The sequence below is a fragment of the Macrotis lagotis genome, chromosome 1 (genome assembly GCF_037893015.1).
Source record: "Macrotis lagotis isolate mMagLag1 chromosome 1, bilby.v1.9.chrom.fasta, whole genome shotgun sequence".
Classification (NCBI taxonomy): domain Eukaryota; kingdom Metazoa; phylum Chordata; class Mammalia; order Peramelemorphia; family Peramelidae; genus Macrotis; species Macrotis lagotis.
Window position 1 is genome coordinate 442,691,504 of NC_133658.1, and position 25,303 is coordinate 442,716,806.

At 36.2% G+C, this 25,303-nt stretch overlaps 1 protein-coding gene across 1 annotated transcript in view; it reads left to right on the forward strand.

The window, feature by feature from the left end:
* The first annotated feature begins 2,932 nt into the window (after positions 1-2,932).
* The window catches only part of NID2 (nidogen 2), a 141,980-nt gene continuing 119,609 nt past the window's right edge, over positions 2,933-25,303 (forward strand). Inside the window, exons 1-4 of the mRNA XM_074213350.1 lie at positions 2,933-3,508; positions 4,298-4,606; positions 14,691-14,914; positions 19,472-20,245. Of these exons, the coding sequence (XP_074069451.1) occupies positions 2,948-3,508; positions 4,298-4,606; positions 14,691-14,914; positions 19,472-20,245 (1,868 nt within the window). The 5' untranslated portion in view covers positions 2,933-2,947. The remainder of the gene's footprint in view (positions 3,509-4,297; positions 4,607-14,690; positions 14,915-19,471; positions 20,246-25,303) is intronic.

Here is a 25,303-nt window from a genome sequence, read left to right on the forward strand (position 1 = left end):
ACCTCTAAAGAAAATTAATGAGTATAGAAAAGAATATATATTTTTCTCAGTGGTACATGGCACCTATACAAAAATTGATCTTATATTAGGGCATTAAAATCTCACAATACAATGAAGAAAGGCAGAAATATTAAATGCTTCATTTCAGATCATGATGCAATAAAAATTACATGTAAGGAAGGACCATGGAAAGATAGACTAAAAATTAATTGGAAACCAATTAAACTAATCCTAAAGCAGGGGTGAATTTAAACAACAAACTACTATACAAATTGCTATAAATCACTGTAAATCACTATAGTAATTGAGTTTTGTTTCTTCATTGCCTATTTCTAATCTCTTTAATTGCTTTTTTTTCTTCTTCTATTGCTAAACATAACATTTCCTATACAGTATTGAATTAGAATGGTGATTATGGCATCCTTGACAAAGTATAATACCTAATCCTAGTTTTAAAACATTAGAGAGCATAAGAATAAATGTAGTTTTCCTTAAAATGATAAGTAGTATCCATCTAAAACCATCAACAAGCATTATATATAATGAAGATGAGCTAGAAACATTGCCATTAAGATCGGGGTGAAACAAGGATGCCATAATCACCATTCTAATTCAATACTGTATAGGAAATGTTATCTTAAGCAATAGAAGAAAAAGCAATTAAAGAGATTAGAATAGACAATGAAGATACAAAACTCAATTACTATAGTGATTTACAGTGATTTATAGTAATTTGTATAGTAGTTTGATAAACCCAAAGACCAGTATTTGACAATTTGCTATTTGGAACTATGCCAAAGGGTTATAAAAGTGTGCAAAATAGGGATACAATAAAGGATAATACCATAATCAATTCGGGGAAGAAGAAATAGTTTATCTGTTAAATCTATGGAGAGGGAAGGAGTTTATGCCCAAACAAGAGAGAGAGCACATTATAAAGTTCAAAATGGATAATTTTGATTACATTAAATTAAAAAGTTTTCACACAAATAAAACTAGTACATCCAAGATTAAAGGAAATGCAGAAAGCTGGGAAACAATTTGCAGAGCTAGTATTTTCTGATAAAGGACTTATATCTAAAATATAAAGGGAACCAAATCAAATTTATAAGAACACAAATCTGGTCAAAAAAATATGAACAGGCAGTTTTGAGATGAAGAAATTAATTCTTTCTGTAATATGGAAAAAAGTTCTAAATTGTTATTGTTTAGAGAAACAAATTAAAACAATTCTGAGGTATCACCTCACACCTATCAGACTGGCTAAAAATAACAAAAAAAATAAAATGATCAATGCTAAAGGGGATATGGAAAAATTGGGACACTAATACACTGTTAGTTGAGTTGTGAACTGATTCAGCCATTCTGAAGAGCTATTTGTAACTATGTCCAAGCCTCAATGAAACTGTGCATACTCTTTGATCCAAAAATGCCACTATTAGGTCTGAGATCATAAAAAGAGATCATAAAAATGGGGAAAAGATCCACATGTACAACATAGCTGTTCTTTTTATGGTAGCAAAGAATTAGAAATTGAGAGGGTGTTCATCAATTGGGGAATGGCTGAACAAGTTGTGGTATAAGAATGTAATGGAGTACTATTTTTCTGTAAGAAATGATAATCAGCAGATTTCATAAAAACCTGGAAAGATTTGCATGAACTAATGTTGAGCGAAATGAGCAGAACCAGAACACTGTATACAATTAACAGCAACGTCGTGTGATGATCAGCTATGATACTCTTAGCTCTTCTCAGCAATTCAGTGAACAAAGACAATTCTGAAAGACTTGGTTGGAAAATGCCATCCATATGGAAAGAAAGAACTATAGAGTATGAATGCAGATCAAAGCTTACTATTTTCACATTTTTAAATTTGTCTTTTTGGTTTTTCTTTTTCTTGATTTTTCCCTTTTATTCTGATCTTTTACAATATGACTAATATGAAATACGTTTATCATAATTGTGCATGTATAACCTGCATCAGATTTCATGCTGTCTAGTGGAAGGATGAAAGAATAGCAGGAGGGAAAGATATGTAATTTGGAAAAAAATTTAAAACTAAACTAAAAAAAAAATCCAAGAGAATTTGGAAGCCAGAAGTTCCTGAAGCGCAAAAAGACTGCTTTTAGTGACTCAAGGGTTTGAAGAGAACTCAGTAGTTCTCTGTACTGCTCTTATCAAAAGGTTATTACCGTTAATGAGGAGAGAGTCCTTTACCAATAGGCTTTAGGACTATGATTACAATAGCAAAACCACATATATTTGCCATTATAATTCTAGGACTTCAGAGAAGTTAGGGGGCTGAAACAAACAGGACAACTCATTTGCCCAAATTCAGCTGTTTACGTCCAATTTTTCCCTCTTGTAAATAAAAAAAAAATTATTACTCAGAGCTCTCTTCTAGATGAAGACAAGAAGTCAAACCCATCCTAAATTATTCCTCATTCACTTAGTCTCAAAATGTGTAGTGTAGGGTGTGTATAGAGGCATGGGACCTAATCCCCTTTCTTCGACTTGTTATCTGATGATTTCTTTGGATCTGCTTTAGCTACTCCGGCCATCTGGCATTTATTTGTAAGAGAAAAGCCATCTTTTCCTATCAAACATTTGCATTCATGGAAAGGTGAATTTCTCCTTGAGTTTCTTTCACTTTTCTTTCCCAGTGGATGGTTCCTAGGGGACAGTTTAAACAACGGCTAAGGAGGGCTCTGTGATGGCAGGGACTCTGAGGGTTAGAAACGGGAGCGACCCATCCAAGCTGAACTTGGTTCTGCTGCGAGACTCCAGCAGCCTTCTGGCGTTTCCCCACCCCCACTGCTACTCCTAATCAAGCCAAGTATGAAGTCATGTCCTCTCCCTCGGGGCTGCCTTTGGGAACTGGCTCTATTTATTGTTAGGAGTGGAAATGGTGGGTTGGCTGGCACTGGAGAGTTGGGGCGACGCCGCATGATTCCCGGGGTGGGAGCAGGACAAAGGGCAACCAGGAGAGGCTGCGGCGGCTTTCAGCCCGGTCGCTACGCCTGGCCCGTCCACGAGCGAGGCGGCGGAGCGGGCCTGGGCCTACACAACGGTAACGAGAAGCAGATGTTGCTTCTGCCGCCGGCCCTGCAGCTCCGCGGATTGGCTCCTGGGGGCGCCGCCGCGGCCAGTCAGCGCCGTCCGAAGACTCGGAGTCCCACCCCGGGCTCGGAGCGCCTTCGGGAGCCTCGGGTGGGGCGCGGGCCTGGGACACGGGGCCGGCCCCGGCGCGGATCGCCCGCAGGCTTTGCTGCTGCAGCAGCCATGAAGGGGGAAGGGGGCACGGCCCCAAAGAGGCGGCTGCTGCCGCTGCTCTTCCACTTGTACTGCCTGCTCCGCGGGGCCCCGGCCCTGCGCCCGCGGGACCTCTTTCCCTACGGGGAAGCCCGCGGGGACCAATTCCTGCTGGAAGGGGACGATGAAACCTCAGCCTCGGTCAAGCTGAAGAGACCCCTGCGGTTCTACGAAGCTCCGTTCAGGAGCCTCTATGTAAGTTCAACGTCCTCAGACAAACTTTTGCATCTTTCCCCTCTGCCCAAAGAGCGGCAAAGAGAGGAGGAAAGAGAAGAGAAGAGAAGAGAGGGCAGGACGGGGCTGGGGTGGGGTGGGGTGGGGGCAGAGACAGGAAAGAGGTGGCAAGGGAAAGGAAAGAAAGAGAAGAGCAGCGCCTTTGTTTTGAGATGTCTCTTCTCAAGGATCTTCTTACTTGGCCCCATTCCCCTCCAATACCTAGATGAGAACAAAATTTTTAGCTGGACCTGCTTCAATCAGAAAAAAAAAAAAATCCAGATATTACTCATGTTGAAATGTTAGCTTTAGGAACTAAGGTGGGAGAGTTGGAAATGATTTTTTCACATACTTGGAAAAAAATTTTTTCCCCCCGTAGGGATGTAAGTCTTCCAAGAACATGCTACAAAGGAATGAGAATGTGGTATGAAAGAATCCCAGGGCTATTTAAGATTTTTAAAAAAAAAATGACTTTCTTGACAAGAAGATTGTGGTGAGGGGTTATGGTTACTGAAATATCCTAAAAAATTGAAATTAAGGATTTTAGGGAGAATAGTGGCATTTTTCCACTTGTGAGAATAGGGAGTACATAATGTTGGATTTGGTACAATAGGAGTGACAACTAATGAGGATAAATTTACTGGGGAGGAAATGAGCAGAAGCTTTGGGTATATAGGTTCAAAATACTACAAATCCTTACAATTTGGTATAACTGATGGCAAGATGCCTATAGTGTGTAACCCTTAGAGATGCTTTTCTGTTTTCTTCCAGGTGGGCACTAATGGCATCATCTCAACTCAAGACTTTCCTAGTGAGATACAATATGTAGATAATGACTTTCCCACAGAATTCCCTGTCATTGCCCCCTTCTTATCTGACCTTGATACTAGCAATGGGAGAGGAAAGATCTCTTACAGAGAAGATGACTCTTTGGAGATACTGAATCAGGCAGCCCAATATATTCGTATTGGGTTTCCAAAAACTGCTGCAAACTACACACCAACCCATGCCTTTCTTGCTACATGGAAGGACGTTTGTGTCTATGAAAAAGTGACACAAAATGTGTTGCCATCAAGGCTGGTAAGTGATACAATTATGCAAAGGAAGAAGAACCATTGTGTTCATGTATTTTTAAAAAATATTTAATATTTATTCTCATTTTGTACAAATTTTTTATACATTAATAAAATATTATTAAGAGTAAACAAAATACCCCTTCCCCCCTAAAAATATAGACTCACTTGAGCGATAAAGTAAAGGGAGGAGAAAAAATTAAAATTAAAAAAAGTAATAGTAATAATTGTAGGTATGGCCAGGTGGTGCAGTGGACGGAGCACCAGCCCTGGAGTCATGAGCACCCGAGTCCATATCCAGCCCGTACACCCAACAATCACCCAGCCGTGTGACATGCAAGCCACCCGAACTCCACTACCCTGCAAAAACCAAAAAAGAAAAAAGAAAAAAAAAGACCCCAAATAAAATAAAATAGTAATAATAGTAGGGGTGGCTAGGTGGCAGACAGAGCATTGGCCCTTGAGCCAGGAGCACCTGGGTCCAAATCCAGCCTCAGACACCCAACGATCACCCTGCTATGCGGCCCCAGGTGGGCCACCCAGCCCCATTTGCCTTGCACCCCCCAAAAATAATAATAATAAAAAATCTGCTTGAGTCTTTGTTCCAACACCAACAACTCTGTCACGAGTGGGTTACATTCTTTATGATAAGTCCATGGCAAAAGTTACTTCCATATTTTTCCACTGTTGCTATTGCTGATCGCAACTCCCTCCTTTTGTATTTCTCCACTACCATGTACTATATTTTTCTCTCTCCTTTCACTCTGACTCTGCTATAGCTTAGCTGAGTGGCGCAGCAGACAGATCCCTGGTCCTGGGGCCAAGAGGCCCCGAGCCCCCCTACCACCCCTTAGGCCCAGCATCCACCTGGCCCTATGGTCCCAGACAGGCCATCCAATCCCAGCCCCTTGCAAGAAGTAAAAAAGAAAATGTGTTATATCTGACCACTCTCCCCCCATGGTCCATCCTCTCCTCCTTCATTCACATCCCCACCCCTTCCCCCTGTCCCCTCCCCCTTTCTTACTCCAGATGCCTATACCCCATTCAGTATATATGCTGTTTCCTCTCCTAGCCACCTCTGATGAGAGCAAAGATTCCCTCATTCCCCCTTGCCTTCCCCCCTTCCATATCATTGCAATAGCTCATTGTAATAAAAAAAATCTTATTATGTGAAATATCTTGGACTATTCCCCCTCTCCTTTTTCTTTCTCCCATTATATTTCCCTTTTTTCTATCGACTCCATTTTTACTCCACATTTTATCTTCGAATTCAGCTTTCTCCTGTGCTTCAACTATAAAAGCTTGCTCTACCTGCTCTATTAACTGAGAAGGTTTATATGAGTATTATCAGTGTCATTTTTCTATGCAGGAATACATGCAGTTCATCATCATTAAGTCCCTCATATTTCCCCCCCTCTCCTCCAATCTCTATGCTTCACCTGAGTCCTGTATCTGAAGATCAAACCTGTTCAGCTCTGGCCATTCCAACAGGAACATTTGAAATTCCCCTGGTTCATTGAAAGTCCATCTTTTTTCCCCTGGAAGAGGACATTCAGCCTTGCTGGGTAGTTGATTCTCGGTTGCATTCTAAACTCTTTTGCCTTCCAGTATATTATATTCCAAGCCCTACGAGCTTCCAGTGTAGCTGCTGCTAAATTCTGTGTGATCCTGACTGCAGCTCCACGATATTTGAATTGTGTCCTTCTGGCTGCTTGTAATATTTTCTCTTTGACTTGGGAGTTCTGGAACTTGGCTATAATATTCCTAGGGGTTGGTTTTTTGGGATCTCTTTCTTGGGGGGATCAGTGGATTCACTCCATTTCTATTTTTCCCTCTGCTTCTAGAATATCAGGGCAATTTTCCTGTAGTAATTCTTTGAAAATGATGTCAAGGCTCTTTTCCTGATCATGACTTTCAGGTATTCCAATCATTTTAAAATTATCTTTCCTAAGTCTGTTTTCCATATCAGTTGTTTTTTTTCAATGAGATATTTCACATTTTCTTCTAATTTTTCATTTTTTTGGTTTTGAAGTATTGATTCCCGATTTCTGGTAAATTCATCATTCTCCCTGAATTCTATTCTTTGTCTGAAGGATTTGTTCTCCTCAGAGAGTTTTCTTATCTCTTTTTCCATCTGGCCAATTTTGCTTTTTAAAGCATTCTTCTCCTCAATAACTTTTTGAACTGTTTTATCCATTTGACTTAAGCTGGTTTTTAGCATGCTATTTTCTTCAAAATTTTTTTGGATTTCCTCGACTAGGCTGCTGACTTCATTTTCATGTTTTTCCTGCGTCTCTCTCCTTTCTTTTCCCAGTTTTTCTTCCAACTCCCTCATTTGATTTTCAAAGTCTTTTTTGAGCTCTGTCATAGCCTGAGCCCAATTTCTATTTTTTTTGGAGTCTTTAGATGCAGGAGGTTGTGCTTCCTCATCTTTGGACTGAGTATATTGATCCTTCTTGGGTTCATAGATAATGTATTTCTCAATGGTGTTTCTCTTGTTTCTGTGCTTGCTCATTTTCCCAGTCTAAGCCTGTTTTTGGGGTGCTTCCTGAGCTTTTGGGACACTCCCACAAGGGTCTCAGTGTGTGAGGCTCTGTCTTCCCTCCTGGTCTGTGAATGACCACAAGCTCCCCCCCTCTGCCATGGGGCTCAGGTGGGGGGTGGCCCTGCTGTTCTATGGGGGGGCCTGGACTACAATCAGGATCTGAATGTGGTCAGAGCCCCAGAGTCCTGTTCCAGGGGCAGAGCTCTGCAGTCTCTCTCTCTCTTCACTCCCCTCCCTAGCTTCAATGGGCTCATGCCTTGGGGGCTCCTGTTTACCAGCTCCGCCTGCTTCTGTTCCTGGATCTGGGCTGTGCTGGCCAAGCTGCTCGCTGTGTGCCCTGAGGACTGGGCTCCACATGCTCGTTCTGGCAGAGGTACCTGGGCTGTTCCCCCAATTTGTGTCCAGTGCTCCCCAGGGCGTAGGTCAGGAAACTGCCCCCACTGCTGCAAGCTGCGGCTCCCAGCATGCTGGGGCTTCCTCCAGGAGGCTGAAGTTCTTTCCCTCTGGCGGGCCACCCCTCTGGCAGGCTGCCCCTCCAACCCTGGGGAACAGAGCCTTTCTGCTCTTTTCCAGGTTACCTTGAGTAGGAGAACTGCCTCATTGGGTCCCTCTCTGGGTTCTGTCTCTCGAAAATTTAGTTAGAGTCCTTAGTTTCAAAGATTTATGAGAGAGCGCCTAGGACAGGATCCACTCTTGTTGCCATCTTGACTATGTCCCCCGTGTTCATGTATTAATAGAGTTTTTGGTAGAGGGCTTGAATTCTAAGACAAATAAAAACAGTAAATAACAGAAGTTCTTACTAGAGTAGAATTACATAAATGTTTACTAGACAAAAAGCTCTATATTTAATTAGAACCAACTTTCTTTTAAAATCAATTAAAACCATCCTCTGGACTTGTCTGTAAAGCAATTATACATTTGCCTTGTGGATTCTTTGTGTGGTTTCCAGGGGAGGTTCTCTGTGAGGAGAAGGTTCTCATAGAGAAGACTTATCATGTAGATGGGGAAGCTTCTCAATATATTATTCATGTTTTTCTTTTTATTTTTTTTACCTCTAGCATAGAAGCAACATTGATTGCATTATTATGACATGTAAACTAAATGACAATTGAGAATTTGAAAAATTACACATTGAAATTGGTCTCAAGCAATGCATCATAAAATCTTAGCTCTAGAGTTAGAAAGAACATCAAAAGTCCACCTCCCTCATTTTATAGTCAAAGATAACATAAAATTTGAATCCAAATCCTCTAACTAGAGCCAATTCTCTTTCTAATATATTTTATAGACAGACATAACTTCACAGCAGCAAGATTATTCCGCTTAGGAGTTTTCTGCCCTGAGTAGGCACTTGGGATTTCAGTCACCATCTTAGAGTTTAAAATTCTTGAATTAATAAATCTTTAAAAAATCCTTACAGTATTTCATAAATGTAGAAAGATGACAAGTATCCAAACAGAGAAATTAAGAAACATTTCAATTGTTACAAAATAATTTAGAGGGCATTCTTGCTTTTCAGGAATTCAGTCAATCATTTAACAAATATTTCAAGATGTCTGCTTTGTACAATAAGAGTTAGTGTGATTGGATTTACGAAGACCTGCCACAAATCCTGCCACATCCCAACTTTATGTCAATGATCCAAATACTTAATCTATTGGTGCCCTGAATGACTCTTTAAAACTGTAAGTTAGAAATGACTTTCTAGTTCACTTTGATAGATGGAGTTTCCACAAGAGAAATTCCCCCAAATCATTACATTTCAGGTATAATATTCTGCACAAGTGATTTGATAACCAGTGTTTTTCTCTTTAAGAGTTAGGTATTTCCTAATTTCTAATTAGAAGCTTTGTTTCCTGTAGGATTTTTTAGCCCCCAAACACCTGAGACCTTCAACAGAAGTATTGTAAAAATTACATCATTTGCAGTGAATGTTGTGAAACATAGGAATTTAACTTTACCATAAACAGCACACCTCTACTGTTGCCATCCCATGTAATAAATGATATGGTAATGAATCTTCAGAATAAACTTACAAAATTAAATACATTTCCACAACAATCAATTTTTTTTAGAGTATGCATTTATATATCAGAGAAAGAAGAGAGACAAAGTGGGAATTTTCAGACTTACAAAACCAGAATGAATAACAATGAATTGACTTCAAGGAATTTGAGTTGTTCCTTTTTTGGTTATCCAATATCCAGTCTTAAAATCAACATGTCCAAAAATGAGCTCATTATTTTTCCTTTCAAAATCCTCATCTCTTCCAAACTTTCCCATTAATATCATCTTCTCTTTAGACTCACAACATGAATGTCATCCTCAATCCAACGTTTACTCTTATTCCTCTCTCCTGCCAATATCCAATCTGTTGCTAAGTCCTGTTAACTCTACCTTCTTAACATTTTATGTGTGTGTGTGTGTGTGTGTGTGTGTGTGTGTGTGTGTGTGTTTCCTATTCTCTTCTAATATTGCCATCACCCATCAAGCTTATCACCTCATGCCTGGACTATTACAAACCTGCTCATTGGTTTTCCTATCTCAAACCTCTCCTCACTTCATTACTCAATTATTGAAGTTTTCTTCATAAAGCTTAGATCATGTTAGCAACCCCAAACCCATTCAAACAGCTGTTATGACTCCATGTTACCTTCATGATTAAACATAAAATCTTCAATTTGGTTTGCTCTATGGACCTATTCAACAGGTATACACTCTGCTATTCTACACCCATTTTTGCTTGGTCAATGGTCTGGTGCCACTAATTAGAAGATGATTGGCAGTTCTGGTTGTTATTTTGTATTGAGTGCATATCCCTAGCCTTACCCCATTCCATCATCTTGGATTTGATATGACCCCTGTCATGTCATGTTCTTGCTGCTGTGTGGAATGCCATACATATGCATTATGTTATGGAGATTCTGTTTTTTCCACATATATCTTGTCTGGGCTTACTGTCCTTAAGCCAGGTGACCTCTGACTTGTTCAGTGGTTATTCTTCAAGGAACTGACTGCATACTTCTAGTCTAAAATTTGTGATGCAGTTCTGCTTTGCATTTTTGTTCTTGACACACTTCAGGAATCCCCAAAGACACATTGCTGAGGAAAAGATCTTTTGAGTAGTCTAAAAATACTTCTATTTTAAGTGTTTTAGTTAATATATACATTTGAAAAATTGTGTTCCAGCCATGTTTATATTGAGTTAATTTTCCCTCTTTTTCTTGTTTCTCTTGTCCATGTTTTTCATGTTTATTAAAATTAAATTTCTTAGCTAAAAAATAAAATACTATATATTTTCTTCATTTTTTTATCTTGAGTTATTTGGAACTGTGATGAATTATTTGATTGACGAGAGTTACTATTTTATGGTTATCTCTACAATATTATTATTATTGTCTAGATTTATCTCCTGGTTTTGCTCACTTAATTTTGTAACAATTCATATAAATCTTCCCAGGCTTTTCTAAGACCATCATTTTTATGGCACAACAATATTCTGTCACATTCATATTTAATAATTTCTTCAATCATTCTAATCCCCTGAGTTTGCATTTCTTTACTATAATAAGAAGGGCTGCTATGAATATTTTACAAATTTTTTTTCCTTTGATTTCCTTGAGTGGTACTCCTGAGTCAAAGGTCCAGTTTTATAGCTTTGGGTTCCAAATTGTTCTCTATAATAATTGGATTAGTTCACAACTGCACCAACTGTACCAATCCCTTCCAATTCCCACAATCTTTTCAACATCTGTATTTTTTCTTTTCTGTCATCTTAAACATCTAGTTGGTGCAAGGCAGTACTTCAGAGTTTTTTAGTTTGCATTTCTCTAATTATTAGAACTTTTTTTCATATGACTATTCATGGTTTTGATTTCATTCTTTGAAAAACTTGTTTATATATAGCCTTTGACCATTTATTATTTAAATTGCAGCTCCTCTTTATAGATATTTACTTTCTTCTTTTTCTTCTATTTTTGGTTGTATTGATTTTGTTTAATTTTATATAGTCAAAATGATCCATTTTACCTTCCATGAACCTCTATCCATAGATATGACAGATTATTTTTTCCATACTCCCTAGTTCTTTCTCTGGTGATAGATAGTATTTTTCATCATAAGTCCATCAGAATTGTCTTGGATATTGTACTGTTGAGTCATTCCCAACTAATCATCCTACAATATTGCTGTTCCTTTTTACATAATGCTTTACACTTTGCATCAGTAAGTCTTTCCAGGTTTTTTTTCTGAGAGCATCCTGCTCATCAATTCTTATAGCACCATCATAATCACAGATGACAATTAGAAAAGAAGTTGTTATAAATATTTTTGTATATATATATATATATATATATATATATATATATATGACCTTTTTATTTTTTTATCTTTTTTAGGACAAAGACTTAGTAATAGTAATGCTAGGTTAATGGGAGTGTGATTTTATAGCTCTCTGAGCATAGTTTCAAATGCTATACAGTATGAGTTTACAACTTCACCAACAGTGTGTTAATGCCTCATTTTTCCCACATCCCCTTCAACATTTTTTCTTTTTCTGTCCTATTAGTCATTCTAATAAGCATGAGATTCTAACTCAGAATTTTTTAAATTTGCACTTCTTCAATCAGTAGTGAATTAGAGCTCTTTTAGGAGTATCAAAAATGGAAAATAGAATATTTTTTGTTGGAAAATGGATAATTAATTTTAGTTTATAAATTAATGCAATATTATTGTGCAACAGAAGTTAAAGGATTACAATCTATTCAATGATAACATTATAAGGAAAATGACTTTTTAATACTGATCAATGCATTGGTTATGAATCTAAAGGAATCAAGATGAAGCAGATCACTGTTCTCCTGTGGAGAAGTGATTAAATCAAAATGTGTACAGAAACATAAATATCCAGATGTGGCATAAATTTTCCAGATGTGGACATTTGCTTTGTTGAACTATGCAGCTATATACTGAGAACTTCATTTTGGGAGTTTAAAAAAAATTACTTAATGAGAGGGGCAGAAAGAACAGATTAATTTTTAAAATGCTTGCTAATTGAAAAAATGTTTTTTAAAATACTAATTTTAAAATACTATTTTTTAAAAATACTAATATCTCCAAAGTGCCTTAAGGGAGTTCAATAAGAAGAGCAGAGGACCTAAGAGTGAATTGTTTATGTTCTAAAAGTTTTTAAGAGAAGAAAGAGAAAAGATTGTAAAAGAAATACAGTAGTGGAGCAAGGAGGAAAAACAGGGTGAATTTCCTATTTTTTATAATTGGGGGTATATGAGAGAAATTCTACAAACATGGAGTAAGAAAGTAGAAAGAGTTGTATTAATGAGCTTCACTTCATTATTATCTGAACTAGACAGAGGTGAATTAAACACATACACAAATATTTTGATGTAGAAATACATGAAATTCAAAAGAGAAATAAGTAGGGTTAGGAAGAAAGAGAACATAGAGTAGAGAGAATAATCTCAAGCAAAAGAAATTTCCTGATAGCTTTGAGTTTTTTCTCTGAACAAAAAGAGGAGGAAAAATAAAGCAAAGAACAATTTAAGGGGAGGTCCATAAATTGAAAGTGTCTCAAAAAACTGTGTTATATGAATATAATTGAAAATTTTTTACAACATAAGATTAGAAAGTAGAATTAATGAAGAGTAAAATGAAAACATTGGAGAACACTTTAAAAATGTAATACAATGCATGTTTTCCAGAAAGGAAAACAACTTTGAATAAATTAAGAATTCTTATTTAAAAAACAAAGAATTCTGATCCATGCTGTGGTCAAATTATCTTTTAGTATTTAAAAGAACAGGTTCTCAACTGTACACTAAAGCAAAATTTAAATAGGAAATGGGTACTTGTATCCCTTTTAGGCTCTTTCTTTCCCTTGGCTTACTCTGAGCGAGTCAAGGGAAGGACTTAGTATAGGGAATATGTAGTGGCTTCCACAGTTCTAAGAGGAAGCAGAAACAACCTCCAGTTGATCTTGCTGTCTCACTGACAGCACAATTTCATCTACACTTGATTGGGCTCTTGAAGTCTGTGGTCAGTTTCTTTTCACTCACTTTCAGTAGTGTTTGATTACTACCTTCTCTTCCATTCTGTACAATGTCTTCCATTTTGAGTTCTTGTTTTGGTAAATTGAGACTTTCCCATCACTCTGCACTCCAGTTAGTCTGACGAAATGAAGACCAGCCCCTTTTAGTCACTTTAGCACCCCCTCAAAACCAATAGGAATCAAAAGGAATTGTACCTCCTTCATTCTGTAATCTTTAAACATTCCAGCTTTTGCTAAATTATCTCTTAGATAAAAAGGTTATAAAAGGGATAGGGCTTGGAATTATTTCACTGTTATAGCGAAAGAATTACCTGCACCCTTGGAAGCTGATAATTTATTTATTATTTACTCTTTTTAGAGAATTGTCTAGGGTTCTAAGAAGTTAAGTGAATTTTCCAGGGGCAGCCCTTGAACCCAGGTCTTTCTAGTTCCAAGACAGGCCTTGAGTCTATTAAATTTTGTTGTTTCTCAGGGTACATATATATTTTTCAAACATGTAATAGGACTTTAGGAGTTATACAATTTCTAATATAATCTAGTTAGAATGGACAGTGCTTTTTAATACCTGCTACTTGTTTTCTTTATTCATACTAAATAATGGGAGTAATAAGTAAACATAGTAAGTATTTATTGTCAGGTATTGTACTAAGTACTTAGTACTATTGTACTAAGCACTTAAAAAATATCTCCTGGGAAGTAGATGCTGCTGTTATCCCCATTTTATAGTTGACAAAACTGAAACAGACATGGGTTAAGTAGCTTATTAAGGGTTATTCTGTTAGTAAGTGTCAAAGGTCAGATTTGAATTCATTTTCCTTGATCGCAGGCCCAGCAAATGAACTACCTAGCTTTTTTGAGACTAATAATAATAAAGGATTATGCCACATTAATCACTAAAATCACAGCATCTCACTTGTTAATCTATCACTGTCCTCTGAGCTCCCCCACCCCAATTATTAGGTACTATATGTAAAACAAACTAGAATTGCCTCTTTTCCATAAGTATTTGTTCATTTCTCTATTAACCCCACTATTTTCTTAGTCTTAAATATCCATTTCTGACTATAATATTGTAACAAGCGATAAAAACAAAGACAAAAAAACCCAGTATGAACTGTGAGAAATATTGAAGTCAAAAGTCACCTTTAATCATTACTACAATTATTGACTCCTCTTTAGTTCTGGAAATATATTCACAACACTGTTTAATTCAGTTAAAGTTGAGGTGGATCCTTTTTGTGTGATTTTTTTTTAAGATTGTTCCTTCTCAAGATAAGGTTTTAAAGTCATGAAATAACATTAAACAAAGTTATAGAGGAAATTACATTTTCAAAGTACTACTAGTGTTTTCAGATGAATTTGGAGTAATTTAATATTAGTTACAACTCAATAGAAAAAATCTATAGTACTTTATAATTTATTGGTGCTCATGTTTTTAGGAAAGTTTTTGTCTCTAACTAATGTTCTTTTTTTTCCCCACAGATGAACACTTTTCAGTTAGTCTTGGCATTTGATGAGTTTGATACCTATGCTCTCTTTCTATATCCTACCAATGGTCTTCAGTTTTTTGGATCTCATCCCAAAGAATCTTATGATATGCAGCTTGAACTCCCAGCCAGAGTGGGTTTCAGCCGAGGTAAATTCAACTATCAGAAGAGAGAAGGGCTTTACTTTCATGTAGCCAGTACTGAACAATCTGTGAAAAAATCTTTCCCAGTAAGTAATAAATATTGACTCAGTTTTTTGATTTACCTAAATTTTCATTTTTTTATTTAAATTTTAATTTAATGAGCTTTTAGAAGCTGCACAAGGATTCCAGATCACCAAGTAATACCTCTGTTGTGTATAAGGTTAATTACTAGGGAAAAAATTAAACTTTCTTTTTTGTTTGTTTGATTTTTTTTTTTTTACAAGGCAAATGGGGTTAAGTGGTTTGCCCAAGGCCACACAGCTAGGTAATTATTAAGTGTCTGAGGTAGGATTTGAACCCAGGTACTCCTGACTCCAGGGCCGGTGCTTTAGCCACTGCACCACCTAGCCGCCCCCCAAGATTAAACTTTCGATAACAAAGCTTTTCATTCCAAAAGCATGCCTATTTCCCCTCCCCCCACCCCCATTAGAGGTCTCTAGATAGAACAACTGACGGGAATAAAAACTGATTATTAAATTTTCAATGTGAACCATAGAAATTGATTAATTTCTATAAATCAGGACATGTTTTGTTAATTACTTAGACTTAAGAAAATGATAATAATGTAGAAAATGAAGTAAAACTGTTAATAAAGCAAATTAAACTTAAAAGTGTGCCATGTTTCAGAGAGCTAGTTGTTAAATGAGAAATTAGGTGACAGTAAATAAAGCATCAGGTTTAGAGTCATCTGAAAGACTAGAATTAAAATAAGGATTCAGATACTTAATAGCTGGGTGACTCTGGATGAGTTATTTAACCTTTAATAATAGTACCTGATTTTCAGGATTGAGAGCCTCAGTTAACATTTATTAAGTGTCTTCTATGAGCCAGGCACTGTGCTAAGTGCTGGAACAAATGAGAATAATTATAGTTGTGAGTGCTAAATGTTATTTTTATTAAACATCTCATAGCACATCCCTTCCTGTTTAATCCCTCACATTCTTACCTCTCTATATTTCTTTTAGGTTTCATGGCCTATTCAGACATGTTTTAATACTTACTTTCATAAACACCCTTTGAGTTTCATGTGTTTTGGGGATATTTCTTTAAATATTCTTCATTTCCCTTAAACATCAGAAATTTCAAAGTGACTCAACCTTGAGTTCAAATCTTATTCAGATCTTTTGTTTAACCCCAATGTACCAAGCTTAAATATATACACATTCTTTAAAATTTAAAATCAATATAGGAAAATGTTAGTGTCTTTTAAGCGCTGCTTATGTAACAGTTATATAGTCAATTTATTACATCTAGTTTGTTTTCTTACTGAAGAAAACAAAATTTCAAATTCCCCTTATCATTAAGTTTTCTGATGACTTTGTTCTTAAGGACATATTAAAATAAGCACCTTATGACATAAGAGAGAAGAGAGGGGCAGCTAGGTGGTGTAGTGGATAAAGCACCGGCCCTGGAGTCAGGAGTACCTGGGTTCAAATTCGGTCTCAGACACTTAATTACCTAGCTGTATGGCCTTGGGCAAGCCACTTAACCCTGTTTGCCTTGCAAAAACCTAAAAAAAAGAGAGAAAGACAGAGGTTTAAATCTAGCTGAATGGTAATTTCAACTTTTTAAAAATATATTTTTAATTCTATTATTTGAAGATTATCACTTAAACTACTGCAAGATGAAAATTTTTGAATGTAATACTTTTTATATCAAATAATTTGCCCTTATCTTTTCCAATTTCTCTTACTTTTTCAGAAACATATTTAATGTATATGTGGTAGTAAAAATAAACTTTGATTTTTCATTCTTCCTTAAAATCATTTTTTAAGAATATCCATTCTATGTTTTGGAAAATACTAATTCTATAGAATTCCAGATGAAAACAATAAATATTTATAAGAAAGTTCACTTGCTTTTATTTAATCAATGAACTACTTGTTTTTTCTTATGCTCATTAACCCATATTCTTTATTGATTGACATTTGGAAAAGTTTCATGGCTTTTGGTAGTATAGAATTTGGGGGGATGCCAAAATGAAATAAGCTAACTTAATGAAACCAATTTGCTTACTCTATTTTTGTAAAGTTTTGATTTTGTTATATAAATCAGATCCTAAATACCTATAATAATAAAGGTGTATCATCATCATATCCTAAGAAGAAATTACTACTAGACTGCTTGATTATGTTTTAATAGAAAAACCGAAGGATAACTGGAATATTGTTCAGTAGACAAAACATAATTGTTACTAGTGACTGAACTAATTGGATATGTTTCCTTTGAAAGCTGAAGAAAGGCTATATATAGTATTCTTTATTTTTTGTATTACAGATATTATTTGAGTTTACAATTTTCCTCCCAGTCTTACTCTCCCCCCCCCCCCACGGAAAACAATCTGTCAATCTTTACTTTGTTTCTATGTTGTACATTGATCCAAATTGAGTGTGATGAGAGAGAAATCATATCCTTAAGGAAGAGACAAAAAGTCTAAGAGATAACAAGATCAGACAATAAGATATCTGGTTTTTTTTTTAAATTAAAGGGAATAGTCCTTGAACTTTGTTCAAACTCCACGACTCTTTATCTGGATACAGATGGCACTCTCCTTTGTAGACAGCCCAAAATTGTTCCCAATTGTTGCACTGATGGAATGAGCAAGTCCTTCAAGGTTGAACATCACCCTCATGTTGCTGTTAGGGTGTACAGTGTTTTTCTGGTTCTGCTCATCTCACTCAGCATCAGTTCATGCAAATCCCTCCAGGTTTCCCTGAAATTCCATCCCTCCTGGTTTCTAATATGTTTGTTCCATGAGGGTGGCTAGGGTGGCATAGTGGATAAAGCACCGGCCTTGGAGTCAGGAGTACCTGGGTTCAAATCTGGTCTCAGACACTTAATAATTACCTAGCTGTGTTGCCTTGGGCAAGCCACTTAACCCCATTTGCCTTGCAAAAAAAAAAAAAAAACTAAAAAAAAACAACTATGTTTGTTCCATGACATACATATACCACAGTTTGCTAAGCCATTCCCCAATTAAAGGACATTTATTTGATTTCCAATTCTTTGCCACCACAAACAGTGCTGCTATGAATATTTTTGTACAAGTGATATTTTTACCCTTTTTCATCTAAAGTATTCTTTAGAAAAGATATATGACTCTTCTTTGAAAGGGAAAACTAGAAATTAATTCTCTAGATCAGAAATACTTTTTTAAAAGGTTTTTTGGGAGGGTTAAGTGACTTGCCCAAGGTCACACAGCTAGGCAATTATTATTTGAGGCCAGATTTAAATAAGGTCTCCCTGACTCCAGGGCCAGTGTTCTATTCACTGCACCACCTAGCTGCCCCTCGATCAGAAATACTTTTTAAAAAATTTACAAATGCTACAATTTTGATTTAGTTTTGTTCTGTTCATATTACCTTTGTATTTGCTGTTTTCATCATGGGATATTTCACATTTAGTCATCCTTCTATATATACTTTAGAGAAACCAAAATTATGATTATGGGTTTTTCTATGGTAAAAATTAGCTTGAAAGCTTTACTTTATATCCTTAATTGAAACTCTCTAAGCTTACCCAGATGATAGAAATTTATCTTCAGAAATATTTCAATCTATTTTGAGGAAGTTCTTTTTCCATATTATCATTTATTACTCTTTTTTAACCTTTGTTAGAAATTTATAAGCATTAACTTACCCAATTATGCAAAAATCCAATTGAAAAGTAAATTATTTATTCATGTGACTAAATGATAATCAATGATATTAAATGATATGCAGCTAAATGACACAGTGGATAGAGTACTGGCCTTGGATTCAAATTCGGCCTCAGAAACTTGATTCTTACTAGCTGTGTGACTTTGGGCAAGTCACTTAATCCTGTTCACCCTGTATCTCTAGTCAACCTGATTCATATCTGGCCACTGGACCCAGATGGCTCTGAAGGAGAAAGTGAGCCTGGTGACTTAGCAGAGCAGATTCTCACTAAAATCCAATTTATGTGCTTGACACAGCATCACCTCACTGATGTGGTCTTCTTCGAATATGAAGGACAAATATTATTCAATAATTATTTACTGAGAGTTCATAGGTGAATCATGGGTTTAGAACTAGGAAGTAATTTAGAGACTACCCAGTCCAATCTCCTCATTTTACAAATAAGTTAATGACTTGGTTAATATAATGAATAGTAGAACTGAGATTTAATCCCAGGTCTTCATAAAACGAATTCAAGGCCTTTTTTTTTTTGTTTTACTGGAAAGGTACCAACATAAATAAGACATAATTCTTGCCCTTATGGAGTTAGGTTGTTTCCAGAGTTTTGCTGTCCTGATGATAAGCAAAAAAATCTGCTTGAAAAATAATCAATTATTCACTAGACTTTTCAACTAAATTTTTTGGGTTCTATATGCATACAGAATCTCTGAAGAGATGTTAAGAGATTTGTGGTATATTCCCTTTCATTATCATATTTGCTTAGTTCATCTCATTTTAAAACCACTTAAAACTATTGTTTTGATCTGCTGATCTAGAGCAAAACACTGAATTTTGTTTTAAAGCAAGGTGAATATTTAAAAGAATATTTAAAAATATAAATTAAAATCGATAGCTTCACCTAATTGTTCATTTTTTTTATTTAGAATAAGTAACCTGGGCATCCCTGGAGTATGGGCTTTTCACATTGGCAGCACATTCCAGCTAGAAAATATTGAACCTGCATACTTCAGAGGAAACCTTTCCATAGCCCATTCTCTGGAGCATTTTCTTACTAATGTTTCAGAATCCAGTGTTCTAAAAAGTAATTATACTGAAGATGAATTGGATTATGTTGAGGATTTTTATAATGAAAATATTGATGAAAGTAAATACTTATCAAGTGGACAAGAACTAGTATCAAACAATCACAACAAGACAGAAGTTTTACTTGATTTAAATGCCAGCTCTCACAGTCAAGTAGATCAGACTGAATCAAACCAGAGTGGTATATCATCTCCAATGAACTCAGAGCTAAAATTCAAATTACTATATACAGCACCTAGTCCTAAAACAGAATCTGACTCCTTAGATCATCAAATTGAAGAAAGAACACCAGAAAGTGAGGCAATTTTTATGATATCACAAGACTACTTTGAGTCTTCTCAGCAAAAAGGAATTAATAACTCAGCTCCACCAGACATCAAGGGGGAGTTCCTGGATCTTTTAACAGAAGCTTCACCATTCTCTCTTACAAATGAAACTATCCAAACCTTCCCAGATGATGGCACTATGTCTTCAGAAATGGAAATTCTTTCAGCCTATTCTGAGGAAGTTGTTCTTACAGATTATCCTTTTCCAGAAAATCCACCACCATTGAAACATGGAAAATTTGTTATGGGAATGGAAGAAGAAAGCAATTTCAATTCTGAAGGTAAGTGTATTGTAAAGCTAATTATAATGCTTTTATGTTTTAAAACTAGTTTTGGTATAATCAACATTTTCCTATTAAACAAGCTGATATAGTTAAGAAGTGATAGAATCTTCATAATCCTTTGATGAGCCTCAGACACTTAATAATTACTTAGCTGTTTTATCTTTGTACCGTGTAACCTTGAGTTTTGGGATTATTTCATTATAGCACCTTTCAGCATAGACTGGTTTCTCTGCTTATTTCTTCTAAACCATGTAAATTTTTACTGTTGTCTCATTTGTAGTTATGATTGATATTCCTTTTTTATTTTTAAATATGCCTGAGGCATAATAATTCTACTTTGTAGAATTACATTTTAATTCTATGAATATTTAAATCTAAGTTTTCAGTCAACAACATGTTGTTGGATCCTGTTTTCTAATTCATTCTTTTATTATTAAGTTCATACTATTCACATCCACTATGATTTTTATTTATTTATTTCTGTTCATAATATCAACTTACATTTTTTTTTCCCTCTTCTTTTTCCCCTCCATACTACCTTTCTTGCAAAGGAGGAGGTAAAGATAGAGAAGAAATTTGATAGATACTAGTAAGCCACATTTAAGTGGTCTCTTCCTATTTCCCTGCCCCTCCTTTCTTCAACAAGCAAGATGCTGATCACTGGTTCTTAAAATTTCTTTCATTTTAATTCCTCCTTTAATCCCCTCTTGAAAATCTGCCCTCCAAGGTTGAATTTTATTTTGCTTTTCTAAGGTAAATATTAATGATGTGCTTCATCGGATGAGAGATGTACATCTTCCTATAAATATTTCCACTCATCAGTAAGCTGATGAAAAGAAGAGGCAAGTATAGCAGGGAGTATGCTGCTGAAGGAGTCCAATAAGAACCTTAGGGTGTCCTTGAAAGCAAGTCCTTCTTTTCTTCTTTGTTCTAGGTTCTTTGTTACTAACATCTATGGTCTAGTGACATATAATTTACTTTAGGTTATTAATTACTATCCCCTTTTATGACTTGGCTGATTAAAGAAAACTTTTGCTTGCTGACCCTTGTCCTGGAGGAAAAGCCTTCACTCAGCAAGCTACTTCCTCCCAATGAAAGAAATGTTTATCCAGATTGCTCTTTACTATCTTTATCATAACAAATAACATTAAACACAAAATAAACTCATTTCTACTAATTTCTTTGACAAAACAAGAGATAATAGTAGTAAGAGACTCAACAGCAAGCCCAGGGGAAAAAAGTGGGGGAGGGATTAAAAGTCTGATTAGTATAGTTCTTTGGGAATAATAGCAGCTAATGCAAAATGCTTCCAATTACAGAAGCAAGAATAGTTTCCCTCATTCAGTCATATGCCTCACTGAGAAAAAGAGAATCTGAGAGAGACTGATCATTTACCAGAATCCTCTTTCTCTCAACTTAGAGGCAGAAGGGAAAGGAAATAAAGAGAAATAAATCACTAATAGTCTCTGCTATAAAATGCCCTCCAAGGCATTTTAAGATCATGGAACAATGATAGCTGTATCAGAGCTAAATACAAACTATGAGTCTGTAAAGAGGTGCAGAAAAGTTCAAATGCAAAGGTCCTCAGGCTTCCTCTCTGCTTCCTTAAATTCCTTATATAAAAAAATCTGAGAATATGCCAAGTTCTATGATTTCTGTAACTGGTTGATTTTCATGGAAGAGTCCCCATGGTAATACTGCTGCTGGCAGTATTAAAATACCTGATGACTAGAACTTGGGCTCTAGAGCTAGTTCAGAAGGTCCGAGCTTAATTTGTCAGAATGCACATGGACTTTCCTTGAAAGTCCAATTCCTTTCCTGGAGCCCACATACTTCCATTTGAGTAGGCTTTTCTGATGTGATCCTGATCTTGAGATTCTGCTGGCTTTCAACTATTGGGAGTAGGGGGTGAGAGTACAGTTCTGAATTAGATGAAAGCTCATGTTTCTGTTTCTCTTCAATTTTCTTTATCATTGCTTTATCTGATGCCATTTTCATATACTTCCTGGGGTGGAAGCAGAGAACTGAGTAACTTTATGACCTTTCATGTTACCATATCAACCAAAAGTTCTTTTGCTTGGATTCTTATCATCATCATATTTATAGAGAAATGATACTAAAGAGGAAAATATTGGGGAAAGGAAAGTGGATTGGATTAAGTGTAAATAAATAGAGGCAATCTATGTTGAAAACAACACAGTTGTGAAGAGATTAATGAATCAGTTACCAAAGAATGAAGATATCAAAGAATCCCCCCACTATCCTAAAGAAGTTGACCAAGAGAATACCAGAAGCTAACAATCTATGTGCAGGCTTTTCCATCTGTATTAAAATTTTATAATAAAATATATGTTTGCTGAGGGCATCTTTGGTAAGAGATGAAGTAGGTTTTCATAAACAAAGAAACCATAACTTAACCAACACATCCTTGACTAAAAGAGAACCAGAAAGAAGAAATCCATTGAACTTGTATATTGATTTTTTAAAAAAATCATTTCATTCATGAGTGTAAAATACCACAATGAAAGTTCTCTTCCAACAATCTAGTCTCATCTATGTAAAAAATTATTAAATATTCTTGGAAATATATAACAATGAGACACCTCATTCAAAAGACATATAAAACAGAGGAGCATGCTCACCAAAGTATTTGCTATTATGATGGAAGAGATTCAAGAAACAGTTATGTTAAAGAAGGCTTACCTATGTATATTGAGCTCTACTAAATGATCCTATAATTACATATGATGTTGTCCTGAGTGTATCAAAGCCTTTGTATATTGAAAAGTTCCAGAATACTGCAAACACTCAAAAGAATTTAGTTAACCCATCTACACAGGAGAAAAAAATAAGTGAATGATGGTGGAGTAGGTCAGAAAACTTCTGACTCCAAATTTCCTCCACAGTAAAAGACAGAACATTGCCTCATAGGGACTGTAGAGTAGCAGAGAGAAATAAAAGTCAGGGTAAAGCAGCTTCTTAGACAACCCAAGAAGACTCATCAAAAGACCTAACTTGTTGGAGAAGTGGGAAGGAGCTGAAAAGGTTTGCCCTAAGTGAGGTGCAAAAACCTCCAGGCCAATTCTGCAATCAAAAATAAGCCCTGGGCTTGGGAGGCAGTCTGCACCTTAGAAACTGATCTTCCAGACTGTGCTGTGAGGGTGCAGTTGGGTTTGGTCTGCAGCTAAGAAGTAGAAGATTAGAGGACCTCCCATTGTCAAGGGATTCCAGGCACAGCTATACTGACCAGATGTGTCCTGGACTGGGCTGCTGCTATGAGGGGGAGAGAGGAGTTAGCACACACTTGAGAGCAGTAACAGAGGGGCAGCACCTGGCTGGCTGTAGGAAGTTTCACAAGAGCAGAGACACTGGTTTCCGTTCTATGGCAGACAGTACCTCTATAGTTTGCAGCTATAGAAGGGATCACACAGAGTAAGACCACTTGCAGGACAAGATAATTTGGATCTCTAGTTGTGGCTTAGGAGTAGAGGAGAGACCCAAAAGTTGAGGCCCAAGACAGAACTCATTAAAATAATAGGAAGAAGAATTTGAGGTTTGGGTCACATCATTCCCTATATCTCAGGATTAGGACTTGATTACACTAATAGCTGCTTTTAAAAAAGGGGCCAGAGTTCTAAGACACTTGACACTAACTGTGTGACCTTGGGCAAGTTACTTAACCTTGATTGCCTCACATCCAGAGCTATCTCTAGTAATCCTGATTCATGCCTGGCCACTAGACCCACATGGCTCTGGAGGAGAATGTGAGGCTGGTGACTAGCTTGTCATGGTATCACTTCCCTGATGCCATGGTCTTCTTTGAAAATGAAGGAAAAATGTTAGCTGCTAAAAACAAATTAAAACAAACAAATAAAAAAGAATAAGCAAAGGAGAAAGAATCCAACCATAGATAACTACTATGAGGATAGAGAAGATCTGAGTTCATATTCAGAGAAAAGTAATAAAACTAAAAAAGTCACTCCTTTTTCTTTCTTTAATATTAATTTTATTTTTTCTAATTATATGCAAGTTTATGAGTTCCACATTTTTCTACCACCTTCCCTTCCCTCCCTACTCTCCTTGGCAGCTAACAATCTATAAAAGTTGTATATTTACAATTGTGTTCAACATATTTCCATCTTAGTTATGATGTGAAAGAGAAATTAGAGCAAAGGGGGAAAAACATGAGAAAGAAAGAAAAGAAACTTTAAAGTGAACATAGTATGCTTTGCTCTACATTCCAACTCCATAGTTGTTTTTTGTCTGTTTTTTGTTTTTTTTTTGGATGTGGATGTCATTTTCTTTCTTTTTTTTTAAAGATTTTATTTATTTTGAGTTTTACAATTTTTCCCCTAATGTTACTCCCTCCCACAGAAGACAATTTTCCAGTCTTTACATTGTTTCCATGGTATACATTGATCCAAATTGAATGTGATGAGAGAGAAATCATATCCTTAAGGAAGAAACATAAAGTATAAGAGATAGAAAGTTCAGACAATAAGATATCAGTTTCTTTTCTAAATTAAAGGTAATAGTCCTTTGTCTTTGTTCAAACTCCACAGTTCTTTCTCTGGATGCAGATGGTATTCTCCATCGCAGACAGCCCCAAATTGTCCCTGAGTGTTGCACTGATGGAATGAGCAAGTCCATCAAGGATGATCATCATCACCCACATGTTGCTGTTAGGGTATACAATGTTTTTCTGGTTCTGCTCATCTTGTTCAGCATCAGTTCATGCAAATCCCTCCAGGCTTCTCTGAATTCCCATCCCTCCTGGTTTCTAATAGAACAATAGTGTTCCATGACATACATATACCACAGTTTGTTAATCCATTCCCCAATTGAAGGATATTTACTTGATTTCCAATTCTTTGCCACCACAAACAGGCTGCTATGAATATTTTTGTATCAGTGATGTTTTTACCTTTTTTCATCATCTCTTCAGGGTACAGACCCAGTAGTGGTATTTCTGGATCAAAGGGTATGCACATTTTTTTGTTACTCTATTAGCATAGTTCCAGACTGCTCTCCAGAAAGGTTGGATGAGTTCACA